The following is a 27,729-nucleotide window of genomic DNA, read 5'->3' on the forward strand; positions in this document are numbered from 1 at the left end:
TGTAAGTAACAAGAACATTTCCCAGGACATAGACATATCTGATATTGGCAGAAAGCTTAAATTCTTGTTAATCTAACTGCACTGTCCAATTTATAGTAGCTATTACAGTGAAATAATACCATGCTATTGTTTGAAGAGAGTGCACAATTTTGAACATGAAACGTTATTAATAAACAAATTTGGCACATTTGGGCAGTCCTGATGCAACATTTTGAAATGAAATGCAATGGTTCATTAGATCAGTCTAAAACGTTGCACATACACTGCTGCCATCCAGTGGCCAAAATCGAAATTGCAGCTGGGCTGGAATAATACATTATGGCCTTTCTCTTGCATTTCAAAGATGATGGTACAAAAAAAATATAAAAGAATGTTTTTTTTTCTTTGTATTATCTTTTACCAGATCTATTGTTATATTCTCCTACATTCACTTCACATTTACACAAACTTCAAAGTGTTTCCTTTGAAATGGTACGAAGAATATGCATATCCTTGTTTCAGGGCCTGAGCTACAGGCAGTAGGAATTTAGATATGTCAAATTCACATTTTGCACATGTGAAATCATGTGAAACCATGTGGTTTTGGAACACTTAACATGTGATGATAATTTCACATAAAATTTCACTTGATTACATAACCTTTACCTTGTGAAACCATGTGGTTTTGGAACACTTCACATATAAAGATATTTCACATGGAGTTTATCATGTGTATTTTACATGTGATCACATAATCTTTGACATGTGCATTCAACTTTTTACAAGTTCATATTTTTTTTTAATTCACATGTTTTCACCACCGTTTCACATGTGAGGAGAATAACATGTTATCACCACCGTTTCACATGTGAGGAGAATAAAATGTTTTCACCACCGTTTCACGTGTGAGGAGAATAACATGTTATCACCACCGTTTCACATGTGAGGAGAATAACATGTTATCACCACCGTTTCACGTGTGAGGAGAATAAAATGTTTTCACCACCGTTTCACGTGTGAGGAGAATAACATGTTATCACCACCGTTTCACATGTGAGGAGAATAACATGTTATCACCACCGTTTCACATGTGAGGAGAATAACATGTTATCACACCGTTTCACATGTGAGGAGAATGGTTTCACCTCACATGTGAATTGCAGATGGAAATCTAATTTGCAGTTCCACGTGTAAGAAACATTCACATGTGAAAATCTAACTCTCACAAGAAGTGGAATTACATTTTCACATGTGAAAAACATTCACATGTGAAAATCGAATTTGCAGTTTTACATGTGAAAAACTTTTAAATGTTGTCTCACAGGTATAGTTTCATGGTATAACATATTGACATTTTGCATCACCGTGTTGTCACATTTATTTCATATGAGATCATGTTTTCACATCTGTAGTTTAATGCTATTACATGTTGTCAGCTGTTATCATCTTAACTTCCTGTAAGATCACATTAAATTAATTTGTATTTTCCGTAAGGGAATGCAGAAAGGTTATATACACAGACTTCAAAATATTAATAGGATGATAAACTTGTGGATTGTGGGAAACACATGGAACACACATGAATAGATTCAGGCGTTGGCTACTGGCGATATGTTCTGGTAAGAAGTTGTTATCTATTGGCCTACATGAGCCAGGAGGAGCCTGGAGTCTCCTTCCCTCTCCCCATGATCCTCTCTCCCTCTCTGGGCTGAGGCAGAGCAGAAGAGAGGAGGAGCACATCACCGTTAAATCCCTATCATCGGTCTACTCCCAATGGGCCTGGATGGGTAGCGAGGTGGAGCACCCGCTAGCCACTCCCCCAGGACGAGATGGGGAGATGGGGTGTGACAGGGCCAGGACAGGGGGAGGATCGCTGGTTCACTGCCCATCATGGGAGAGTTTGTGGCTAGGAGTGAGCTAGGATTGAGCTGGGAGGGGATGGGGCTTATTAGCAGTGGTAGAAAGTTGGGCACCTCACAGGACTGACAGTCCTGACAGGGCTGTATTAACATTTTTCATTTCTAAACGTTATTTCAAAAACCCGCCGAAAATCCAGTGTTCTATGTCAAACTATTATATTTTGTGATGTATATAAAGTGTGATGTATATATAGCTCCATTTGTATATTCTGTGATGTATATAAGTGTAATATTGGGATGCAAACTCAAAATTGAATACTTTTCAAATGTCTGTATGACATGGTACAGGTCTCTCCTTTTTTTTAAGCGCATAAACATGTGTGTGAGGTGTATACTTTTGCTTCAAAGTAGATTTGTTTATGACTACCAAAAAACACTCTGTGTGACCTAACCCACTGCAGTAAAAGGTTAAGGAGTCCTCTAATCCCGCTCTGTTTACAAGGTGATCATGTCTTGTCCCAGCCCAGTCCTTATCAATTCTTCTAATGAGCCCTGATTACTGTAGCTCAAATGTGATTTACTTCATGGCTTGTACACTGCAGGATAAAGCTGCAGTGGTTTAATGAGCTGAATGGTAAACAGATAGGACAAGTTACTGCTCCATTTGTATAGGTTGAATTTAAACAGGAAGGGGAATGATAAACCACTTGAATTACATTTCCAAGTGAAAATAGTGGAGATTTGAAAGGTTGTGGGTGGATGGGAGTCACCTACGTAAACGGACCTCTGTAGCTTCTGTGTGCTGTAAGGTGATTTGTCTTGGCGGAGATTATTTGTGTTTATTTTTATTTAACCTTTATTTAACTAGGCAAGTCAGTTAAGAACAAATTCTTATTTACAATGACGGTCTACCTTGGCCAAACCCTCCCCTAACCCGGACGACACTGGCCCAAATGTGCGTCGCCCTATGGGATATGGGATTTGACTGGACCATGGGGAGATATGGGATTTGTTGTGCTGCCGCTGATAAAATACATTGTTGTTACACTATGTCACTCACTGACCTGACAAGATTCATCTTAAACCTTAGTCATTGTCCCTACATCACAAACACCATGCATGGGCATGCCAAGGCATACACACACGCACGCACACACACACACACACAGGCTCTGTTTCCATTCGTTCTAAGGCGAGTCTGTATGAATCTTCTGTTCCTTGCTGTGTGCCGATCTCTGCATCTCTACGAGTGCTTGTCAACTCACTTAACTGTCTAATAAAAAGCAAGATGGCAGAGTACGCGATAACTGCTGCAGCTGGCTTGAACACAGAGGAGGATGCCACCAGGCTTAAAGCTCAAATCCAAAACTTGAGTGCTGACAAAATGAAATGCCAAGCTAGCTACAGTTCAGTAGGCCCTCGTACCTCCACAACATGAAAGTCTATCTTGCACAGCAACACCAGGGAATAGCGTAACAGCAAACAGCTTTACTCTCTCAGTTTAGTAAGAACATGCATTTGAAATGGGAAATGTCAACATGTTAAGAGGAAATGTGTCACTATTAACTCTTGAATTATTTATCCAATACCCTCAATCCCCATTGTGTAAAAGTACATTGTTCTCTACGGCAGGGTGTTACTCACAGTTTCATGTCCCATGCGTGCTGGTCTTAATCATTGTTAATCACCGGGATTTGTCTCCCATCAAATAAGTCCTTGCTGCCACAGTAAGACAGCACAACTAATGAGGCCGGTAATATGTGAGGGAAAAGAGAGAGAGAGAGAGAGAGAGTACATTTTTTTATGGTTTACTTCACTTTTGTTTATTATCTATTTCACTTGCTTTGGCAATGTAAACATATGTTTCCCATGCCAATAAAGCCCTTAAATTGAATTGAATTGAATTGAGAGAGAGAGAGAGAGAGAGAGAGAGAGAGAGAGAGAGAGAGAGAGAGAGAGAGAGAGAGAGAGAGAGAGAGGGGGAGAGAGGGAGAGAGAAAAAGGCTTCTAACTTTAATAATTTCCACTTTGAAATTTCAAACTAGATTAATAATTCACATTTCCTGTTGTTGCAGGATTATTTTCCTGCTATAGCAAACTGGCTCAAATTAAGATCCTACATATGTACAACAGCAACAAAACAAGTATCTCCATTAGCGTCACGACTTCTTGGAAAGATAGTGCAAACCTAAATCAATATACACCTAGTGTACAAAACCTTAGGAACAGCTCTTTCCTTGACATAGACTGACCAGGTGAGTCCAGGAGAAATCTATGATCCCTTGTTGATGTCACCTGTTAAATCCACTTCAATCAATGTTGATGAAGGGGAGGAGACAGGTTAAAGAAGGATTCTTAAGCTTTGAGACAATTGAGACATGAATTGTGTGTATGCGTGCCATTCAGTGGGTGAATGGGAAAGACAAAGCTTTAAGCTTGAGTAAAAATACTTTAAAGTATTACTTAAGTAGTTGTTTGGGGTATCTGTACTTTACTTCACTATTTACACTACCGGTCAAAAGTTTTAGAACAGCTACTCATTCAAGGGTTTTTCTTTATTTTTACTATTTTCTACAGTGTAGAATAATAGTGAAGACATCAAAACTATGAAATAACACATATGGAATCAAAAGTGTTAAACAAATCAAAATATATTTTATATTTGAGATTCTTCAAAGTAGCCACCCTTTGCCTTGATGACAGCTTTGCACACTCTAGGCATTCTCAACTTCACAACGTTTCACTTTTACTTCACTACATTCCTAACGAATGTGTATGTGTCAAGAACTGCAACGCTGCTGGGTTTTTCACGCTCAACAGTTTCACTTGTGTATCAAGAATGGTCCACCACCCCAAAGGACATCCAGCCAACTTGACACAACTGTGGAAAGCATTGGAGTCAACATCCATGGGAAACGCTTTCGACACTATGGATAGCTTACAAAATGGATGGGGGGAAACTCAATATTAGGAAGGTGTTCCTAATGTTTTGTACATTCAGTGTACATTCAATTGGGCACAACTATAAACTCTTTCCTCCAGAAAGAGCATAATTGCATGTGGGTGATAGATGTTAATGGTACTTGAAATGCAATAATTTGATCTCTTCTCCAAATGTCTCCCCCGGATAACCTATTGTCTGAGAGCAGAACATTACCCCTTATTTAAAGAGGTGCTCAGAGGCCTGTTGTGGTAGATGTTCAAGGTTAATGGAATGCAGGGCTGCTTTAGTCACTGTGTTGTTCAAGACTGACAAATGACTCAAGCTTTTTGACAAACCAAAAATGAAATGTCAATCATGGAGTTGTATCATTATTTTGGAAATCTAACTTCCCAGCTTTAATCCCATTGGGGACTTTGGGTCTATTACACGTAGGCTAAGGTATCAGGATTCAACCAAATGCAAAGTTGCATAAGACAAATTTGTGATGCAATTGGCTTCAAAATGCTTTTTTATCATCCAACTCCAGCTGTGAGCCCGACATAAAGTCTAACCAGAATTAATGAACTCCCTTGACAAAAAGATTGAACCTTACAAACAAAAAAACTGAAGGCAAATGTGTTTGTGTTGTTTGATTTTGTGTGTCTGTGTGTGTGTGTTAGGTGTGTGTGTGTGTGTGTGTGTGTGTGTGTGTGTGTGTGTGTGTGTGTGTGTGTGTGTGTGTGTGTGTGTGTGTGTGTGTGTGTGTGTGTGTGTGTGTGTGTGTGTGTGTGTGTGAGTCACAGCTACACCTCTCTCATACCAACCCCTGTTCTCTCTCCGTCCTGTCATTCACTGTGCACACACACGTACACACACACACACACACACACACACACACACACACACACACACACACACACACACACACACACACACACACACACACACACACACACACACACACACACACATCCCCCCCCCTTCCTCATACACACACATACATCACACACACACACACACACACACACACACACACACACACACACACACACACACACACACACACACACACACACACACACACACACACACACACACACACACACAACCTTCCACCCCCCCTTCCTCACCCACACACACACCTACACACACAACCTTCCAACCCCCCCTTCCTCACCCACACACACACATACACACACAACCTCCCCCCCCCCCCACCCCCCCACCCCCTTCCTCACCCACACACACCTACATACACTCTCCACAGGAGGTGGAAGATTGTCCAACACGTGTCATCAATCATCTCCTGGGCTGCCTGATGGACGATGCCACTCAATCTGTCTTCCCCTAGCCACGACAGTCCCGGCCCAGCCTCCCTCTCTCCTCGGCGGGCAGAAAAAACATGGGCAAGGCTGGCAGAATGAGGATTGATGGAACACCCTGACTGAGTCCCAAATGGCACCCTCTTCCCCATAGGACTCTGCTCAAAAGTAGTGTACTACACAGGGATAGGGACTCACACCCTGACTGACTGGCTGGGGTCTGGCACAGCCCCTCCAGGGAACAGTGCTGTTGGGAACAGATTAGAAGGGGTGTCACTTCACAATCTGGGGCCTTGGTAAGACCGGAGGCAGCAGCGTTGTGGTGAGCTGAGCATCTGTACTTCTATCCACCCTTCAATTGATCTGTCCATCAATCTTTCCATTGATCTTTCCGTCAGTCTTTCCATCAATCTTCCATACATTTTCCATAATTTTCCATAAATCTTTCATCAACCTTTCCATTAATCTTTGCATCAATCTTTCCATCAGTCCGTCCATCTATCATCAACTTGAGCCTTTAAACAGCAGCTGTGTAACAGTTCTACAGAGAGACTGGTGAATGAGTTTCTCTGCAACCAGTAAATTGTGTAAGCCATATTCTTGCCAGCTCAAAGGATATAACGCCTCTCAAACAATCTTGGATGTCTCTTTTGAAGACCTACACACAGATGCGGATTGTCATGTACCGTTGCCTTGACTTGAGGAAAAGTGATGCAACGCGAGATTAATGCTTGTAATGCAAGAAGTTCTATATGACTCTGTACAGGAGAACACACCGAGCTCGTAACACCCCAGAACAGTATTCTATGACCATCTATTATTCAGCTGTAGTTCTATTTGGGATTCCACTGTGTCTGAACAGATAACACACTCCCACATCAGAGATGCCAAAACACCATCCACTAGCTACCACATCCAGCAGCTGGCAAACAGAAACCATTCATATTGCAGTGCCAAACGATTAAAGTCACTTAGTCCTTTTCATCATTGTTAAAGCAAGTAAATAAGGTCAAAGTGTACATCCTCTCCTCTGGAGTGGGAGAGAAAGAGATAACAAGGAGAAAACTGGGTAGTGAATGCTAATACTGTAGCTGATGGGCCTTACACAGTAGTGAAGCTGGTGATTCTCTGCTGTACAACACTGCTGTTGAAGACTCTCCACTGAGTGTTAGAACTGGAAGCCTGAGTGTGTGTGTGTGTGTGTGTGTGTGTGTGTGTGTGTGTGTGTGTGTGTGTGTGTGTGTGTGTGTGTGTGTGTGTGTGTGTGTGTGTGTGTGTGTGTGTGTGTGTGTGTGTGTGTGTGTGTGTGTGTGTGGGTGCGTGCGTGCGTGCGTGCGTGCGTGCGTGCGTGCGTGCGTGTGTGTGTGTGTGAAGGAGCAGAGCAGCCTGCGGGGGGTAGTGTGTGGGTGCTCGCTGAGCCTCTAACAGACGCTCTGCGTTTAGTCACCGCGTTTACCGCTCACAAAAGGGACAGCAAAGGCACAGGAGATAAAGGAGCGGCACAAATTATTTCTCTCATCCAACCAACACCACGGTAATCCAAGCCGTCCGAGCCAACCTGTTTTCTATCGTTAGAGAATGACAGTGGGAATCTACGGCACTACAGCGCACCACACTAAAGGCTGTACGTTGGTATCTCTCTCCCCCTTTCTCTGTCTCTGTCTCTCTCTCTCCCCTCTTTCTGTCTGTTTCATACTCAACCTCTCTCTCTCAAATTCTCTCTCGCATTCTCTCTCTTTCTCCCCCCTCTCTCTCACTCTCCCTCTCTCTCTTTTTCTCTCTCTCTCCCCACTCTCTCTCCCTCTCTCTCTCTCCCCCATTCTCCCGCATCTCTCTCTCTCTCGCCCCCCCTCGCTCTCTCCCTCTCTCAAAAGGGAAGAAAGAGAAGAGAGATCAGACAGATAGATTTACGACACAACTCTCCTCTCAGCCACTCTAGATTTAATAAGAGACTCAGCGAGGTAGGCTGTGTGAGACACTGCTCTCATAAGTGCATTCACTCCCTGTGTCCTGCAGCTTAGGCTATGGATTGCTTACAAAATGGCTACTAAGCATGAGTGTGAAGTGTTTGGGTAGGGGATCATCAGAGTGAAGCATCATTATATTTCACAGCAGCTATCACGGTTCCTATTCTGGAATCATAGTTTATTGAATCACAAGTGGACGTGCGATGAGCATTTACGCTTGAAAACACTTTCTTGTCACATCTCAATACATTTTCATAAAGGGGCTATTTACCTTTTACTAATGGACATGGTGTGTGAGCCATGTCATCTTACTCTAGCCTGTCGGTGAGTGCTCATTTGCCGTAGTCAAGGGAGGGAACAAAAGAACCCAGACATGGAAAACAGAATCAATCATCAAAGCCTGGCTATTCCTGTACACAGTGGTTCACCACCCCGCCACGTCAATGCATAGATTTCCTCTCAGGAAAGCACGAAGAACGCCAAGCCATTCTTCGTGCTTGCTTACTGGGTGACGACCAAATGCTTGATCATTTCCATTATTATTTGTGGGATACAACCTCTAAATCAAACATAACGTTCCATGTGCCGTCCTCAATCAAAATGAGATCAAATGTCAATGATTTTCCTTGCACAAGCGTAACACGACGCAACATATGAATTACAAACAGGAAACTATACAAGAAATCTCATCATATAGATTGTGTGTGTGTGTGTGTGTGTGTGTGTGTGTGTGTGTGTGTGTGTGTGTGTGTGTGTGTGTGTGTGTGTGTGTGTGTGTGTGTGTGTGTGTGTGTGTGTGTGTGTGTGTGTGTGTGTGTGTGTGTGTGTGTGTGTGTGTAGAGAGAGGGAGAGTTAAGTGTTATAAATATGTGTTTATTCTCTCTTTCGATGCTCAACCACTGATTCTCAGACGGAGCTACTGCAGGCCTTCAGGGTGTTTCTTGTCCTCAAGCTAAACATCCTACTGCCCAATGGCGCTGGAAGGTCTCTTTACAAAATACCTTGAGTTTTGTCTCATAGCTCATCAAGGAAAAATGCTCACTAGGGCTGTGGCAGTCACGAAATTGCGTCAGCCAGTGATTGTCAAGCAAATAACTGTAGGTCTCATGGTAATTGACCGTTAATTAACATAAAAACATTTAGCATCTCCTGGCTTCCACACATAGCCTACAAGCCATTTTTAAAAGTCTAATAAATCCATGTAATATGGCCTACAACTTCACAGTAAATCCATCATTTATTTTAGACAGGTCTAAAGAAGCATGATATGAAGAAAAGAAGAAAAGAAAAGCATACACTATTTCAGAAGAAAAGAAAAGCATACTCTGAGTTGTCCTCCATAAGATGGAGCCGGACAGGATGGCAGACGTTTTAGGTGCCCCCTGGCCGATTGTGTTTGATGTTCGTTTATGTGTGTTGTTTAACTTATTTTTGTACTTATTTTGTACATAATGTTGCCGCTACTGTCTCTTATGACCGAAAATAACTTCTAGACATCAGGACTGCGATTACTCACCATGGAATAGCAGAGTCCTCTTTTTCCTTTCACGACTCTGACGAGCCAGATGCAAAGGATACACTTCTTCCTCGGGAACAGGCCCCGATCCCCGTGATCTGCGTGAAGTGGAGGCGAAGGTCGGGCTGCCTTCTAAGAATTCGTAGGCGATCGAATAAACCCCCACTTCAATCCATTCTATTAGCCAAATTGTTGGACAATAAAAATCAATGAGATACGCAGAAGATTAAACTACCAACGGGACATTAAAAACTGTAACGTGGCTGAACGTCAACAACATCAACATTCAGCTGGCTGGTTATGCGATGTACCGGCAGGATAGAACAGCTGCGCCTGGTAAGACGAGGGGCGGCGGTCTATGTATTTTTGTAAACAACAGCCGGTGCACGATATCTAAGGAAGTCTCAAGCTATTGCTCACCTGAGGTAGAGTTTCTCATGATAAGCTGTAGACCACACTACCTACCGAGAGAGTTTTCATCTATATTCTTTGAAGCTGTTTACATACCACCACAATCAGAGGCTGGCACTGAGACAGCATTGAATGAGCTGTATTCCGCCATAAGCAAACAGGAAAATGCTCACCCAGACGCGGTTCTTCTAGTAGGGACTTAATGCAGGGAAACTTAAATCCCTTTTACCAAATTTCTATCAGCATGTTAAATGTGCAACCAGAGGAATAAAAACTCTGGACCACCTATACTCACACACAGACACATACAAAGCTCTCCCTCGCCCTCCATTTGGCAAATCTGACCAAAATTCTATCCTCCTGATTCCTGCTTACAAGCAAAACTTAAAGCAGGAAGCACCAGTGACTAGATCAATAAAAAAAGTGGTCAGAGGAAGCAGATGCTAAGCTACAGGAATGTTTTGCTAGCACAGATTGGAATATGTTCCGATGGCATTGAGGAGTACACCACATCAGTCATTGGCTTTATCAATAAGTGTTTTGATGACGTCGTCCCCACAGTGACTGAACGTACATACCCCAACCAGAAGCCATGGATTACAGGCAGAATCTGCTCTGAGCTAAAGGCTAGAGCTGCCGCTTTCAAGGAGCGGGACTCTAACCCGGAAGCTTATAAGAAATCCCGCTATGCCCTCCGACGAACCATCAAACAGGCAAAGCGTCAATACAAGGCTAAGATCGAATCGTACTGCACCGGCTCTGACGCTCGTCGGATGTGGCAGGGCTTGCAAACCATTACAGACTACAAACGGAAGCACAACCGAGAGCTGCCCAGTGACACAAGCCTACCAGACGAGCTAAACTACTTCTAAGACCGCTTCGAGGCAAATAATACTGAAACATGCATGATAGCACCAGCTGTTCCGGAAGACTGTGTGATCACGCTCTCCACAGCCGATGTGAGTAAGACTTTTAAACAGGTCAACATTCACAAGACCGTGGGGCCAGACGGACTACCAGGACGTGTACTGCATGCATGCGCTGACCAACTGGCAAGTGTCATCACTGACATTTTCGACCTCTCCCTGTCCGAGTCTGTAATACAAACATGTTTCAAGCAGACCACCATAGTCCCTGTGCCCAAGAACACTAAGGTAACCTGCCTAAATGACAACCGACCTGCAGCACTCACGTCTGTAGCCATGAAGTGCCTTGAAAGGCTGGTCATGGCTCAGATCAATACCATCATCCCAGAAACCCTAGACCCACTGCAATTTGCCAACCGCCCCAACAGATCCACAGATGATGCAATATCTATTGCACACTGCCCATTACACACTGCCCTGTCCCACCTGGACAAAAGGAAAACCTATGTGAGAATTCACTGACTACAGCTCAGTGTTCAACACAATAGTGCCCTCAAAGCTCATCAACAAGCTAAGGTCCTTGGGACTAAACACTTCCCTCTGCAGCTGCATCCTGGACTTCCTGACGGGCCGCCCTCAGTTGGTAAGGGTAGGTAACAACACATCCGCCACGCTGATCCTCAACACAGGGCCCCTCAGGGGTGCGTGCTCAGTCCCCTCCTGTACTCCCTGTTCACTCATGACTGCACTGCACGACTCCAACACCATCATTAAATTTGCCGATGACACAACAGTGGTGGCATGATCACCGACAACGACGAGACAGCCTATAGGGAGGAGGTCAGAGACCTGGTCATGTGGTACCAGGACATCAACCTCTCCCTCAATATGACAAAGGAGATGATTGTGGACTACAGGAAAAAGAGGACCAAGCATGCCCCCATTCTCATCGACGGGGCTGCAGTGGAGCAGGTTGAGAGCTTCAAGTTACTTGGTGTCCACATCACCAACAAACTAACATGGTCCAATCGCACCAATATGGTCATGAAGAGGGCACGACAAAACCTATTCCCACTCAGGAGACTGAAAAGATTTGGCATGGGTCCTCAAAAGGTTCTACAGCTGCACCATCGAGAGCATCCTGACTGGTTGCATCACTGCCTGGTATGGCCACTTCTCAGCCTCCGACCGCAAGGCACTACAAAGGGTAATGCGAACAGCCCAGTACATCACTGGGGCCAAGCTTCCTGCCATCCAGGACCTCTATACAAGGCAGTGTCAGAGGAAGGCCTTAAAAATTGTCAAAGACTCCAGCCACTCTGGTCATAGACTGTTCTCTCTGCTACCGCATGGCAAGCGGTACCGGAGCACCAAGTCTAGGTCCAAGAGGCTTCTTAACAGCTTCTAGCCTCAATCCATATCAATCCGACTCCTGAATATCTAGTCAAATGTTACCCAGACTATTTGCAGTGCCCCCACCCCCTCTCATCCCCTCTTTACACCACTGCTACTCTCTGTTGTCATCTATGCATAGTCACTTTAATAACTCTACCTACATGTACACACTACCTCAAATAACCGGTGCCCCAGCACATTGACCATGGATCGGTACCCACCTGTATATGGTCTCGCTATTGTTATTTCACTGCTGCTCTTTAATTACTTGTTACTTTTATCTCTTATTCTCATCTGTATTTTTTAAAACTGCATTGTTGGCTATGGGCTCGTAAGTAAGCATTTCACTGTAAGGTATACACCTGTTGTATTCAGCGCATGTGACTAATAACTGTCACGTTCTGACCTTAGTTTTTTTGTTATTTCTTTGTTTTAGTATGGTCAGGGCGTGAGTTGGGTGGGTTATCTATGTTAGTTTTTCTATGTTGGTTTTTTCGTTTGGCCTGGTATGATTCTCAATCAGAGGCAGGTTGTCTCTGATTGAGAATCATACTTAGGTAGCCTTTTTCCACCTGTGTTTCGTGGGTGTTTATTTTCTGTGTCTGTGTGGAACTGTTTCGGTTGGTTATTTCATGTGTCGTTTATTGTTTAGTTTCAGTGTTCGATTGTTTTAATAAAGAGCATGAACACGTACCACGCTGCACATTGGTCCTCCGATCCTTACTACTCCTCCTTGTCAGAGGAGGAGGAAGACAGCCGTTACAATAACATTTGATTTGATGTTAGGTCCTGATGTAGCTATTCCAAATAGCTGTGGGCTACACTAGTTCATTTAGCAGACAAGATTTGCTTATAATTCCATAGCATTATTTAATATTATTTTATAGTATGGCTAATACAATGGAACATAAGTAATAAAACATAAATATTTTATCCAAATGATTTGAGGGTGTGCGTACATTCAGCAATTCTGTGTGAGAAGTTAACAAAGAAATAGGTACTCGTATAAGTTATTAATGTAACTTTAGTTGTTCTACAAACGTTGAGCTATATGTTTTGATTTGTAATACATTGTAAGGCTGCATGATGACTGTGCACACTCCAATAGTCTCTCATTCACAATATGACAAGCACTTGATAATGCCTCGTATTTCACGGTGGCATCCCCTTTGTGGCCGTAATGCACCCTAAAAAAAATTCATGCCTTTTGCGGTCCGGAGTGCTGCATTGTGCCCTTCACCCTGAGTGTGCTGCGCAACCCGTCAGAATGCTCTCGATGTTGCAGCTGTAGAAACATTTGAGGATCTCAAGACCCATGCCAAATCTTTTTAGTTTCCTGAGGGGGAATAGGCTTTGTCGTGCCCTCTTCACGACTGTCTTGGTGTGTTTGGACCAATCTAGTTTGTTGTTGATGTGGACACCAAGGAATTTGAAGCTCTCAACCTGCTCAACTACAGCCCTGTCGATGAGAATGGGGACGTGCTCGGTGCTCCTTTTCCTGTAGTCCACAATCATCTCCTTAGTCTTGGTTACGTTGAGGGATAGGTTGTTATTCTGGCACCACCCGGCCAGGTCTCTGACCTCCTCCCTATAGGCTGTCTCGTTGTTGTCGGTGATCAGGCCTACCACTGTTGTGTCGTCAGCAAACTTAATGATGGTGTTGGAGTCGTGCCTGGCCATGCAGTCGTGGGTGAACAGGGAGTACAGGAGGGGACTGAGCACGTACCCCTGGGGAGCTCCAGTGTTGAGGATCAGAGTGGCAGATGTGTTGCTACCCACCCTCACCACCTGGGGGCGCCCTGTCAGGAAGTTTTTATGCAATGTGGCTGACACAGCAGATCAGAACATTTAGCTTAAAATGTTGATGAACTATGAGGCTATTTCTTCACATTATAAGCGCAGCAATGCGCACATGGTAGTAGGCTATAAGCGTGCATGTTGCATTAGCGGAAAACACCATTATCAAAAGTGACCGCAAATGCAAATATGCATGTAACGCTTTTATTATAAAGTATGCGTTTTTATGATGAAAACTATCTTCCCCAAACGTGAAACTCACGCGCTGCTTATATATGCCAGTTAGGCTCTGCACCCCTTGTAAAGCTGATTAATGTGGTTCACTTTAAGAAGTTATTTGGCCACTTTAGTGATACAAACCTTATTAAAACATATAGGCCTATGGGGTAGGCTACAGTACATGCAGTATGCGACTATGATTTGAAAAAGTCAACAAAAAAAGGCATTGTTTCTTATGCTGGGCATCATTCACAAGTGATGATATATACAGTTGAAGTCGGAAGTTTACATACACTTAGGTTGGAGTTTTTCAACTAACCACATATTTCTTGTTAACAAACTATAGCTTTGTGCATGACACAAGTAATTTTCCCAACAATTGTTTACAGACAGATTATTTCACTTATAATTCACTGTATCACAATTCCAATGGGTCAGAAGTTTACATACACTAAGTTGACTGTGCCTTTAAACAGCTTGGAAAATTCCAGAAAATGATGTCATGGCTTTAGAAGCTTCTGATAGGCAATCATAATTTGAGTCAATTGGAGGTGTACCTGTGGATGTATTTCAAGGCCTACCTTCAAACTCAGTGCCTCTTTGCTTGACATCAAAATAAATCAGACAAGACCTCAGAAAAAAATTGTAGACCTCCACAAGGGGGGTCCATCCTTGGGAGCAATTTCCAAACGCCTGAAGGTACCATAGTATGCAAGTATAAACACCATGGGACCACGCAGCCGTCATATCGCTCAGGAATTCTGTCTCCTAGAGATTAACGTACTTTGGTGCGAAAAGTGCAAATCAATCTCAGAAAATCAGCAAAGGACCTTGTGAAGATGCTGGAGGAAACCGGTACAAAAGTATCTATATCCACAGTAAAACGAGTCCTATATCGACATAACCTGAAAGGCCGCTCAGCAAGGAAGAAGCCACTGCTCCAAAACCGCCATAAAAAAGCCAGACTACGGTTTGCAACTGCACATGGGGACAAAGATCGTACTTTTTGGAGAAATGTCCTCTGGTCTGATGAAACAAAAATAGAACTGTTTGGCCATAATGACCATCGTTATGTTTGGAGGAAAAAGGGGGAGGCTTGCAAGCCGAAGAACACCATCCCTACCGTGAAGCATGGGGGTGGCAGCATCATGTTGTGGGGGTGATTTGCTGCAGGACGGACTGGTGCACTTCACAAACTACGTGGGATCATGAGGAAGGAAACTTATGTGGATATATTGAAGCAACAATCTCAAGACATCAGTCAGGAAGTTAAAGCTTGGTTGCAAATGGGTCTTTCAAATGGACAATGGCCCCAAGCATACTTCCAAAGTTGTGGCAAAATGGCTTAAGGACAACAATAAAGTCAAGGTATTGGAGTGACCATCACAAAGTCCTGACCTCAATCCTATAGAAAATTTGTGGGCAGAACTGAAAAAGTGTGTGCAATCAAGGAGGCCTACAACCTGACTCTGTTACACTAGCTCTGTCAGGAGAAATGGGCCAAAATTCACCCAACTTATTGTGGGAAGAATTTTTACTAGGATTAAAGCAACTAGCTGCCACCAGCGCCCAGTTCGATGCAGCTGCCGAGTCAGAGAGAGGTGCCACGGTTACTCCTTCCAATCTGATTGGCAGCTAAAATTAAGACTTCTAAAAATACAGCCTGCCTTGGCTGAGGCTTGGAGAACTGACACATCCATATGCATGAGAACCGTGTTCCGTCTCCACTCTGTCTGTTAGCCGTGGACAGGCCATCTGCTCTGCTCTGCGGTGCTGAGCCTGAGTCCCAGGACACATCTTCGGGACACGTGACAGATTGAGCTATAAGGAGTCATGTGTACTATCTAATGATAGGCAATGCCCCCATGCCATATGGTGGCCTGGTCCAGTGCGGGAATACCAATATGATCACAATCGTCTTGAAGAACAATCTGGCCTAAATGGCCATGTCCTCCTATAATCTCTACCCGGCACAGCCAGAAGAGGACTGGCCACCTAACAGAGTCTGTTTCCTCTCTAGGTTTCTTCCTAGGCTCCTGCTTTTCTAGGGAGTTTTTCCTAGCTACTGTGCTTCTGCATCTGCAATATGCTTGCTCTTTCGGGTTTTAGGCTGGGTGTCTGTACAGCACTCTGTGACAACTTCTGTTGTAAAAAGGGCTTTAAAAAATAAATGTGATTGATTAATTGACTGACAATGTGTCATGGAGGTCAATACTACTTGTCTTACAAGTACTGTGTGTGTGGGCAAGTTGGTGTATGGCTATGTGTGTGTTTCTTTTCTGGTTTCTGTTTGTATGCACAGAGCAGGTAAACTACATGTGTGTATGTGTGCTCAGACATACCTGCATGTGTGTGTGTGTGTGTGTGTGTGTGTGTGTGTGTGTGTGTGTGTGTGTGTGTGTGTGTGTGTGTGTGTGTGTGTGTGTGTGTGTGTGTGTGTGTGTGTGTGTGTGTGTGTGTGTGTGTGTGTGTGTGTGTGTGTGTGTGTGTGTGTGTGTGTGTGTGTGTGTGTGTGTGTGTGGACCCACAAGCATATGTGTGTGGCTATATCTAGGCCTAAATGCTCCCACGTACCTGTTGGATGAAGACCTGTGCTCCTCGGGGGCTGAGCAGTAGGATGGCCCGTCTCAGTGTGTCCCTGTAGCGGTTGAGCTCCTCTGTCCTCATGGTGTTGAAGAGGTTCGAGAAGACCTTACTGATGTTCCTGTCCACTCTCTGTAGAGATACGTCCAGCCCCTGCCGAGACGTCTGGTCCAGGAAACCCTGTAGGCCGCGGATATCTGAGGGGAGGGAGGAGAGGCGGATGAGAGGAGTTGGACTGACTGGACTCAGAAAACCCATTGACTCTGAACTCGGAAACCCCTCCATCCTCCTGCAGATCCCTATGAGTAATTGAAGCTTAATGTATAGTTAGGCATCCATTGCACTTTCCTCTCAGATTTCACTCAGATTCCCCTTTCAATGGCATATTCCAAATCAAAGTTTATTTGTCACGTGCGCTGAATACGTAGACCTTACAGTGAAATGCTTACATACAGGCCCTAACCAACAGTGAGATTTTCAAGTAAAAAATAGGTATTAGGTGAACAATAGATAAGTAAAGAAATAAATACAACAGTAAAAATACAGTGAAAAATAACAGTAGCAAGGCCACATACAGTAGCAAGGCTATATACAGGCACCGGTTAGTCGGGCTAATTGAGGTAGTATGTACATGTACTGTAGGTATTGTTAAAGTGACTATGCATATATGATAAACAGAGAGTAGCAGTAGTGTAAAAGAGGGGTTGGCGGGTGGTGGTTGGTGGGTGGCGGGTGGCGTGATACAATGCAGATAGTCCAGGTAGCCAATGTGCGTGGGCACCGGTTATTCGTGCTAATTGAGGTAGTATGTACATGAATGTATAGTTAAAATAACTATGAATATATGATAAACAGAGAGTAGCAGCGCCGTAAAAGAGGGGTTGGGGGGGGCAATGGAAATAGTCTGCGTTGCCATTTGATTACCTGTTCAGGAATCTTATGGCTTGGGGGTAAATACTGTTGAGAAGCCTTTTGGTCCTAGACTTGGCACTCCGGTACCGCTTGCCATGCGGTAGTAGAGAGAACAGGCTATGACTGAGGTGGCTGGGGTCTTTGACTATTTTTAGGGCCTTCCTCTGACACCGCCTGGTGTAGAGGTCCTGGATGGCAGGCAGCTTAGCCTCAGTGATGTACTGGGCCGTACGCACTACTCTCTGTAGTGCCTTGCAGTCAGAGACCAAGCAGTGATGCAACCAGTCAGGATGCTCTCGATGTTGTAGTTGTAGAACCTTTTGAGGATCTGAGGACCCATGCCAAATCATTTAGTTTCCTGAGAGGGAATAGAATTTGTCGTGCCCTCCTCACGACTGTCTTGGTGTGTTTGGACCATTCTAGTTTGTTGGTGATGTGGACACCAAGGAACTTGAAGCTCTCAACCTGCTCCACTACAGCCCTGTCGATGAGAATGGGGGCATGCTCGGTCCTCGCTTTCCTGTAATCCATAATCATCTCCTTTGTCTTGATCACGTTGAGGGATAGGTTGTTATTCTGGCACCACTTGGCCAGGTCTCTGACCTCCTCCCTATAGGCTGTCTCGTTGTTGTCGGTGATCAGGCCTACCACTGTTGTATCATCTGCAAACTTTATGATGGTGTTGGAGTCGAGCCTGGTCATGCAGTCATGGGTGAACAGGGAGTACAGGAGGGGAATGAGCACGCACCCCTGAGGGGCTCCAGTGTTGAGGATCAGTGTGGTGGATGTGTTTCTACCTACTCTCACCACGTGGGGGCGGCCCGTCAGGTTGTCCAGGATCCAGTTGCAGAGGGAGGGTGTTTAGTCCCAGGATCCTTAGCTTAGTGATGAGCTTTGAGGGTACTATGGTGTTGAACGCTGAGCTGTAGTCAATAAATAGCATTCTCACGTAGGTGCTCCTTTTGTCCAGGTGGGAAAGGGCGGTGTGGAGTGCAATAGAGATTGCATCATCTCTGGATCTGTTTGGGCGGTATGTAAATTGGAGTGGGTCGAGGGTTTCTAGGATAATGTTGTTAATGTGAGCCATTACCAGCCTTTCAAAGCACTTCATGGCTACGGACGTGAGTGCTACGGGTCTGTAGTCATTCAGGCAGTATGCCTTAGTGTTCTTGGGCACTGGGACTATGGTGGTCTGCTTAAAACATGTTGGTATTACAGACTCAATCAGGGACATGTTGAAAATGTCAGTGAAGACACCTGCCAGTTGGTGAGCACATGCCCGGAGCACACGTCCTGGTAATCCGTCTGGCACCGCGGCCTTGTAAATGTTGACCTGTTTAAAGGTCTTACTCACGTCGGCTGCGGAGGGAGTGATCACACAGTCGTCCGGAACAGCTGATGCTCTCATGCATGCCTTAGTGTTGCTTGCCTCGAAGCAAGCATAGACGTGATTTAGCTCGTCTGGTAGGCTTGTTTCACTGTGCAGCTCGCGGCTGTGCTTCCCTTTGTAGTCTGTAATGGTTTGCAAGCCCTGCCACATAAGACGAGCGTCGGAGCCGGTGTAGTACGATTCAATCTTAGCCCTGTATTGGCGCTTTGCCTGTTTGATGGTTTGTCTGATGGCATGGCAGGATTTCTTATAAGCTTCCGGGTTATAAATCCCGCACCTTGAAATTGACAGCTCTACCCTTTAGCTCTGTGCGAATGTTGCCTGTAATCCATGGTTTCTGGTTGGGGTATGTACATTCAGTCACTGTGGGGACGACGTCCTCGATGCACTTATTGATGAAGCCAGTGACTGATGTGGTGTACTCCTTAAAGCCATCGGAAGAATCCCGGAACATGTTACAGTCTGTGCTAGCAAACAGTCTTGTAGTTTAGCATCTGCTTCATCTGACCACTTTTTTATAGACCGAATTTCTGGTGCTTCCTGTTTTAATATTTGCTTGTAAGCAGGAATCGGGAGGATAGAATTGTGGTCAGATTTACCAAATGGAGGGCGAGGGAGAGCTTTGTATGCGTCTCTGAGTGGAGTATAGGTGATCTAGAATGTTTTCCCCTCTTGTAGCGCATTTAACATGTTGATAGAAATTAGGTAAAACTGATTTAAGTTTCCTTGCATTAAAATCCCCAGCCACTAGGAGCGTCGCCTCTGGGTGTGCGGTTTCTTGTTTGCTTGTTTCCTTATACAGCTGACTCAGTGCAGTGGCTGACTGGTGGTAGATAAACAGCCACGAAAAGTATGGATGAAAACTTTCTTGGCAAATAGTGTGGTCTACACCTTATCATAAGATACTCTACTTCAGGTGAGCAAAATCTAGAGACTGAGACTTAGATTTTGTGCACCAGCTGTTCTTAACAAATATGCACAGACCGCCACCACTCGTCTTACCGGAGTGTGCTGTTCTATCTAGCCGGTGCAGCGTATATCCCGCTAGCTGAATATCCATGTCATCATTCAGCCACGATTCCGTGAAACATAAGATGTTACATTTTCTGATGTCCCGTTGGTAGGATATTCGTGATCGTACCTCGTCTAATTTATTGTCCAATGATTGCACGTTGGCAAGTAATATTGGCGGTAACGGCAGCTTTCCCACTCGCCTTTTTACCGTATCCTTACGAGGCACCCCGCTAAATGACCTCTGTACCTGCGTCTCTTTCTCTTGCCAATGACGGGGATGTTGGCCTTGTCGGGTGTTCGAAGTACGCACTGTGCTTCCTGCTTGTTGAACAAAAAATCTTTGTCTAATCCGAGGTGAGTGATCGCTGTCCTGATATCCAGAAGCTCTTTTTTTGCCGTAAGATACGGTTGCAGAAACATTATGTACAAAATACGTTACAAATAACGTGGAAAAACCCCAATTGGTTGGGCGCCCATAAAACTGCTGCCATTTCTTCCGGCGCCATTTTACAATATTTTGTCTAAATGTAAAAGTAAATGTCATCTTGTCACTGTGATTGTTACAACATGGTGCTTCTATTGTTAACCCATGACTAGAATACAAAAATAATATACATAAATGCACACAAAAAACACCATGCTTTGAACTTTTGCAGTGTTTTGGCTTGAATAACAGCAGAACAGAACAGAGCAACCCTGATCCCACACTGTGGAGTAAATTGCCTGCCTGCCCATCTCAGCTGTAGGCAGTTCAGTGAGTGTTCAGCTGAGGGAGAGTTGTGGAGGAGGCCTGGGTAAATCAATGCTTACTTTATTGTGTTCTCGGGGCTTCTTACTCACAGTCCTAGCCTATCCGGTGGCTCTTGTAGCTAGCACCAAGGCCCCCTATATACAAGTCAGTTCCCTTTGTTTAGAAGTCACAATTCAGCCCAGAATAGAGCGGTTTCATTGCTAGCATTACATCTTATTTGCATCATGTTGAATGCTCTTCTTGGTGTTATAACTTCTTCGGCTATCACCCAAGTGAGAACTTTGAAATGTCTGGGCAAGAGAGTTGTGTGGTGACAGGTGGGTTAATTTTCAAAAAAATCTCCTTCTCCTCTAATCTATTTGGATTGACATGTGCCTTGTAGTGAGTTATGTTTGGCTGTCTACTGTACTCATGTGCTGCTTCCTCTCTCCGGAGTGACAAAAAACTCTGCTTCGTCTATGTTTCCATGGTGAAAAAGGAGATAATACCAGGTCTTCTCAACAACGCTGGTTGTTATAGTCTCTACAAAACAACAACAAACTACAAACATGTCTCTCGCAATGACTTGTTGTTGATTCATCATGAAGGGTACAGTTAGCAGTTCCTTGTGGGGGATGCATTCCTCGTCAGAGAGAACCTGGAAATGATCTGTATTAATCAAGACGCTAGCACCACTTCTTGGCTTGAGGACGAGATTACTATGTCATACATATGACTGCTACTGTCTAATCTCTTTTCTTCCTGTAACCCCTGCAGGTAGCATTTCATGCCTTGCTGTGAAACTCATTACACTGTGCAGTTTGCATGTTTTTTTCCCTGTTATTTTATACCGTATGGATATTGTGAGACTTAAGGTTTTCACTTATATTTCACGTATAGGTAATATCAAACAGGACTGAAGTACTGTAACTCAACACCTGCAAATATAGAGTGATACATACTTTATGGTGGACCAGAATCGGGGGGAAACCCCAGAAACTGCTCCGTATCATTCAAAGCCTAACTGCGGTGGGATCGAGAAATCCTTGTTTATGAAAATTCTAGATTCGCATTTTCCTCACTTTTCCTCAACTAATCCCTACATATTACAGCCCAAATCTTTTGTCGGCTGCTTAGAGAGTGGCAGCAACTGGCTCCACAAAGCTGCCTCGCCTCGCCTCAAGGACTTCAGCAACAGCTGCTGTGGTCCCAGTGAAATTCAACTAAGACACATGGGGGGGGGGGGGGGGGGGATCATAACAAGTAGCATAAGAGATAACCAAAGAGGAGCAGGGGAGCAAATCCCATCAAAGAGGGCCCATCTCCAGTCATCTCTCCACTGGCGGGTAACAAATTCGATTTTACAAGGGATTTCATTCTCTCTCTCTCATAGCTCTCTCTCTCACACACACACTCTGTAGTAGCTAACACTCTCTCTTTCTCTCTCACTCAATTCAATTTTAATTCAATTTAAAGGGCCTTATTGGCATGGGGAACATATGTTTACATTGCCAAAGCAAGTAAAATAGATAATACACCAAAGTGAAATAAACAATACAAAATTTACAATATTCATTACACGTTTCAAAAGAATAAAGAAATGTCAAATGTCATAGTATGTCCATATACAGTGTTGTAATGATGTGCAAATAGTTAAAGTACAAAAGGGAAAATAAATTAACATAAATATAGGTTGTATTTACAATGGTGTTTGTTCTTCACTGGTTGCCATTTTCTTGAGAAAACAGGTCACACATATTGCTGCTGTGATTGCACACTGGTATTTCACCCAATAGATATGCGAGTTTATCAAAATTTGATTTGTTTTCGAAATCTTGTAATCAGAAGGGAAATATGTATCTCTAATATGGTCATATATTTTACAGGAGGTTAGGAAGTGCAGCTCAGTTTCCACCTCATTTTGTGGGCAGTGGGCACATTTAGTCTGTCTAGTCTTGTGTCACGGATCCCTCCAGAACTTTCATCACGCACACCTGTCCCCTATTCCCACTGATTAGTATTTGTATATATGTGCCCTTTGGTTTCCATGGTCTTGTCGATTATTGTTACAATGTCCGTTGGTGAGTGTGAGTACCTGTGCTATGTGTTTTGGGCTTTCATGCCCTTGTGGATTGCGCAGATGATTACGGGTCTCGTCCCGTGTGTTAATCATTGTCCGCGTGTGTATTTATTCGAGGTACTCCTCGCTCTTTTGTTTGGGTTTCAACCCTGTGTTTTTGTTACGTGTTTGTTTGGTCTTTACAGTCGTAAATTACGTCGTAATTTGGGCTGAATAAAAAACCCTATTACGCATTCCTGCTCTGAGAGCCAGGTCTGCCTTTCTCAATAGCAAGGCTATGCTCACTGAGTCTGTACATAGTCAAAGATTTCCTTAATTTTGGGTCAGTCACGGTGGTCAGGTATTCTGCCACTGTGTACTCTCTGTTTAAGGCCATTTGTTATGACTGTACTGTGAGGATCAGAATGGGTCAGATCAGACTGGTCGGGGGGGGGGGGGTTGACAATAAACAGGGACAAAGGAGGAGGAGGGAACTGCCGTGTTGACAGCTCACACCCGGTCGTACATTTAAGCAGGAAAGAACTCTCTCTCTACCCTTTAGTATCAACCAAAGGAATGCCTTTGTCTAGAGAAACTTTTGCCCGTCCAAAACTCTAACGTCCAAAAAGTGATAATGGAACAATATTTCTAACGTAACAATGTGGGAAGTGGCCAGTGAGGAACTATGGAAAACTAAAGTCATTGTTTTTCATTTTGTGATGTTATTAAAAACTGTATAGACCAAATACTGTAACTTGGAAAGGATACCCCTTTATCTGTCAAGTTTTCATCCAATATGATGTGAATACAATATGAAAAGTGATGAAGCTATTTGTGTTAACTTCTCTAGGGTAGGGGGCAGCATTTTCACGTTTGGATGAAAAACATACCCAAATTCAACTGCCAGTTACTCATCGTCAGGAGACAAAATATGCATATTATTAGTAGATCTGGATAGAAAACACTCTGAAGTTTCTAAAACTGTTTGAATCATGTCTGTGGGTATAACAGAACTTATTTAACAGGCGAAAACCCGAGGACAAACCATTCAGATTTTTTTTTTTTTTGAGGTCACCGTCTTTTCAATGGGTTTTTATTGGGACACCAGATTTCTAAGCAACTTGCTTGCAGTTCCTACGGCTTCCACTGGATGTCAACAGTCGTGAGAAATAGGTTGAGGTTATTTCTTTGTGTAATGAAGAAATACGGCCATCTTGAAGTCGAGGCACTCCTGGTGTCCTAGACATGCGTTTCAATCAAACAGAAGGCATGCTACATATCGTTTTAATCCTGTATTGAACACATATCATCCCGTCTTCAATTTTATCGATTAGTAACGTAAAAGAATACTTAAAGTTGTATTACATAAGTAGTTTGACATTTTTTTTCAAAGTTTAAAGGTAACCTTTGATATATTTTGTTGTTATGTTTGAGCAAGTTGGAACCGGTGTTTTTCTGGATCAAATGCGCCAAATAAATGGACATTTTGGACATATATCGACGGAATTAATCAAACAAAAGGACCATTTGTGATGTTTATGGGACATATTGGAGTGCCAACAACAGAAGCTCGTCAAAGGTAAGGCATGAATTATATTTTTATTTTGCGTTTTGTGTCGCTCCTGCAGGGTTGAAATGTTTTCTCTCTTTTGTTTACAATGGTGCTATGCTCAGATAATAGCATCGTATGCTTTCGCTGAAAAGCCTATTTGAATTCTGACATGTTGGCTGGATTCACAACCAGTGTAGCTTTAATTTGGTATCTTTCATGTGTGATTTAATGAAAGTTTGATTTTATAGTAATTTTCATACTCATTCATTTTAATGTGGTGCTATGCATTTTCTCAGGCTTTTTGCCAAGTGATACAGTAGCGTCTTGCCTAAACTCATATTTTGGGATATAAATATGAACTTTACCGAACATAAAATACATGTATTGTGTAACATGAAGTCCTATGAGTGTCATCTGATGAAGATTATCAAAGGTTAGTGATTCATTTTATCTCTATTTCTGCTTTTTGTTAATGCTCTCTTTAGCTGGAAACATGGCTGTTTTTTTTCTGTGACTTGGCTCATACCTTACATAATCGTTTGGTGTGCTTTCGTCGTAAAACCTTTTTGAAATCGGACACTTTGGCAGGATTTACAACAAGTGTAGCTTTAAAATGGTGTAAAATACTTGTATGTTTGAGGAATTTAAATTATGGGATTTCTGTTGTTTTGAATATGGCACCCTGCAGTATCACTGGACGCTAACGTCCCACCTACCCTAGAGAGGTTTTAAGATAGGAATTTCATTTTAGTTTTCTAATGAGATAATCGTTTTTGATAACCTTTGCACATTAAGTAGCCACACCACGAGTGAGGTCAGAGAGCTTGTCAGCATGACAGAACGTCCCTTTTAAACAAGAGTACATAAGGGCTTGGAAGAGTAATCAACCTTTAGACCAGGAAACGTGAGGCGGAGAGCTGCACGTTTGGAATGGTTGACGCTTTGAAACTCAACAAAGAAATGAACTCACCTTCCTTTGGATGAGGGAGACAAAAAGCTGCAGTTCATGTCCATTGTGGTCTGAGTCCTGAATACCAACACGAGGAGGAAGTGGCGAGAAGCTCACCTCAGACAATCACTGGTACCGCTAAGTAGCTGTTTTGAGGAATGAACAACCCATGGAGACTGGACAACTAAGAAGAGGGACATTGTGACCTCTGGTGGACAATCAGAGCATGTACAAGTGGGCCTCGGAAAGGCCACACAAACATTCCAAGAAGGCTTAGTTCCGACAGAGAAACGGCGAACGGCATTCAACACTTAAATACATTCATTATTTCTTATTCCAAACGGGCAGCGGACCGTGTGCAAGGTATATGATTAATGTGAGGACAGTTCTGGAATGTATCCACGATAAGTGTCCTGTTTCTTTCTCTCTCTTCCCCAATCTCCATCTGTTGTAACAAGCCGTCATATCTTGTCAGTCCACGAGGGACCTTTGTCTCATGTAAGTGTATGTGTGTGTGTGATTTCTGTGTTATTATTTAGTTAGCTAGTAAATAAATGATTAAACCAATTTGTGTACTACTGAATAATGCACAAGGCTGGGGTTTTTGCAGATCCAAGAAGGTTACGATCGTTCAGAATGAGTATTTGATAAGAGGTAATGATTAATAAGATGACTGTTTATCGATGAAATAGGTAAAGACCTTATAGAGTTTAATTTGGGAGATGGTGACTCTCTAAACAACTTCTTCTGTGGTGCCCCAAATCCTAATGAGTGTCACGTCCTGACCATAGAAAGTCTGGATTTTCTATGGTAGAGTAGGTCAGGGCGTGACTAGGGGTTTTTAGTCTAGTTTATTATTTCTATGTGGGGTTCTAGGTTTAATTTTCTATGTTGGTGTTTGTGTATGATTCCCCATTAGAGGCAGCTGGTAATCGTTGTCTCTAATTGGGGATCATACTTAAGTAGCATTTTTTCCACCTGTGGGTTATGGGATATTGTTTATGTTTTGTTGCCTGTTCGCACTGCATTGTCATCACGGTTCGTTTATTCTTTATTTGTTTTGTATTTGCTTAAGTTTCACTTTATTCATTAAAAGTATGTGGAACTCAACATACGCTGCGCATTGGTCCGACCATTATTACGAACAGCGTGACAATGAGCTAATTGTTACATGATTAATTATAATCGGGTAACAATTAAACATAGTTAATTGGTTAAATAAATAACAGTCATCAGATTAATGAAAGTAAAGTCACGACACATTCTAGTTTGCTCTGCTTTTTTGTAAATTCTTTCCAATGTGTCAAGTAATTCACTTTTTTGTTTCTCATGATTTGGTTGGGTCTAATTGTGTTGCTGTCCTGGTGCTCTGTGGGGTCTGTTTGTGTTTGTGAACAGAGCCCCAGGATCAGCTTGCTTAGGGAACTCTTCTCTAGGTTAATTTCTCTGTAGGTGATGGCTTTGTTATGGAAGGTTTTGGAATCGCTTCCTTTTAGGTGGTTGTAGAATTTAATGTTTCTTTTCTGGATTTTGAACATTAGCGGTTATCGGCCTAATTCTGCTCTGCACGCATTATTTGTTTTTTTACGTTGTACACGTAGGATATTTTTTCAGAATTCTGCATGCAGTCTCAATTTGGTGTTTGTCCCATTTTGTGAATTCTTTAATTCATTATACACTCTCTCTCTCTTTCTGTTTCTTTCTCCTTCTCTCTGCTATCCCTCTCTCATCTCTCGCTCTCTCTGTATGTCTTTCTCCTTCTCTCTGCTACCCCTCTCTCATCTCTCTCTCTCCTGCTCCTATCATTTCTTCTTCCTTCTGCTGGCCTTTTCATGGTCTATGTGAGTCATCATGAAGGCTGCTACTACCGCGTGAGAGCACGCACACACACACACACATCCACCAGCATGCACAGGAACACGCACACTACCCCCAGCCACACACACAGAGACCTCCTAGGTGATGAGAGGTGCTGTGTGATACAAGCTGACAGCCCAAATATGGGCTTTTGTGTAACAGTGCTGCTGCCAAAGCGATGGATCGAGACAAAAGCATGCATGAGAGGCGACTATGTGACGTCCTATTGCAATCATCCAGCCCTCCTCTCAACACTGCATGACATAGTCAAATGAGTCAGATGATGTCAGTGGATGGGTTGTATATGTAATCATAACAGGGCTACAATAGAAAAAGGAAACAACCAAACATTCCATCACACAATCATCACACTCTGCAAGGATATGTGCAAGACAGAGGAAGTCATAGCATTGCAAAACGAGGCTTCAC

General features: G+C 43.3%; 1 protein-coding gene across 2 annotated transcripts in view; it reads right to left on the reverse strand.

Moving 5' to 3' along the window:
* Window positions 1–27,729, reverse strand: part of grid1b (glutamate receptor, ionotropic, delta 1b) — a 407,959-nt gene that overhangs the window by 132,390 nt on the left and 247,840 nt on the right. For both annotated transcript variants that reach the window (XM_071391747.1, XM_071391746.1), the window contains exon 4: window positions 16,829–17,034. In XM_071391747.1, the coding sequence (XP_071247848.1) occupies window positions 16,829–17,034 (206 nt within the window). The remainder of the gene's footprint in view (window positions 1–16,828; window positions 17,035–27,729) is intronic.

This window comes from Salvelinus alpinus, chromosome 3, assembly GCF_045679555.1.
Source record: "Salvelinus alpinus chromosome 3, SLU_Salpinus.1, whole genome shotgun sequence".
NCBI classification, from domain to species: Eukaryota; Metazoa; Chordata; class Actinopteri; order Salmoniformes; family Salmonidae; genus Salvelinus; species Salvelinus alpinus.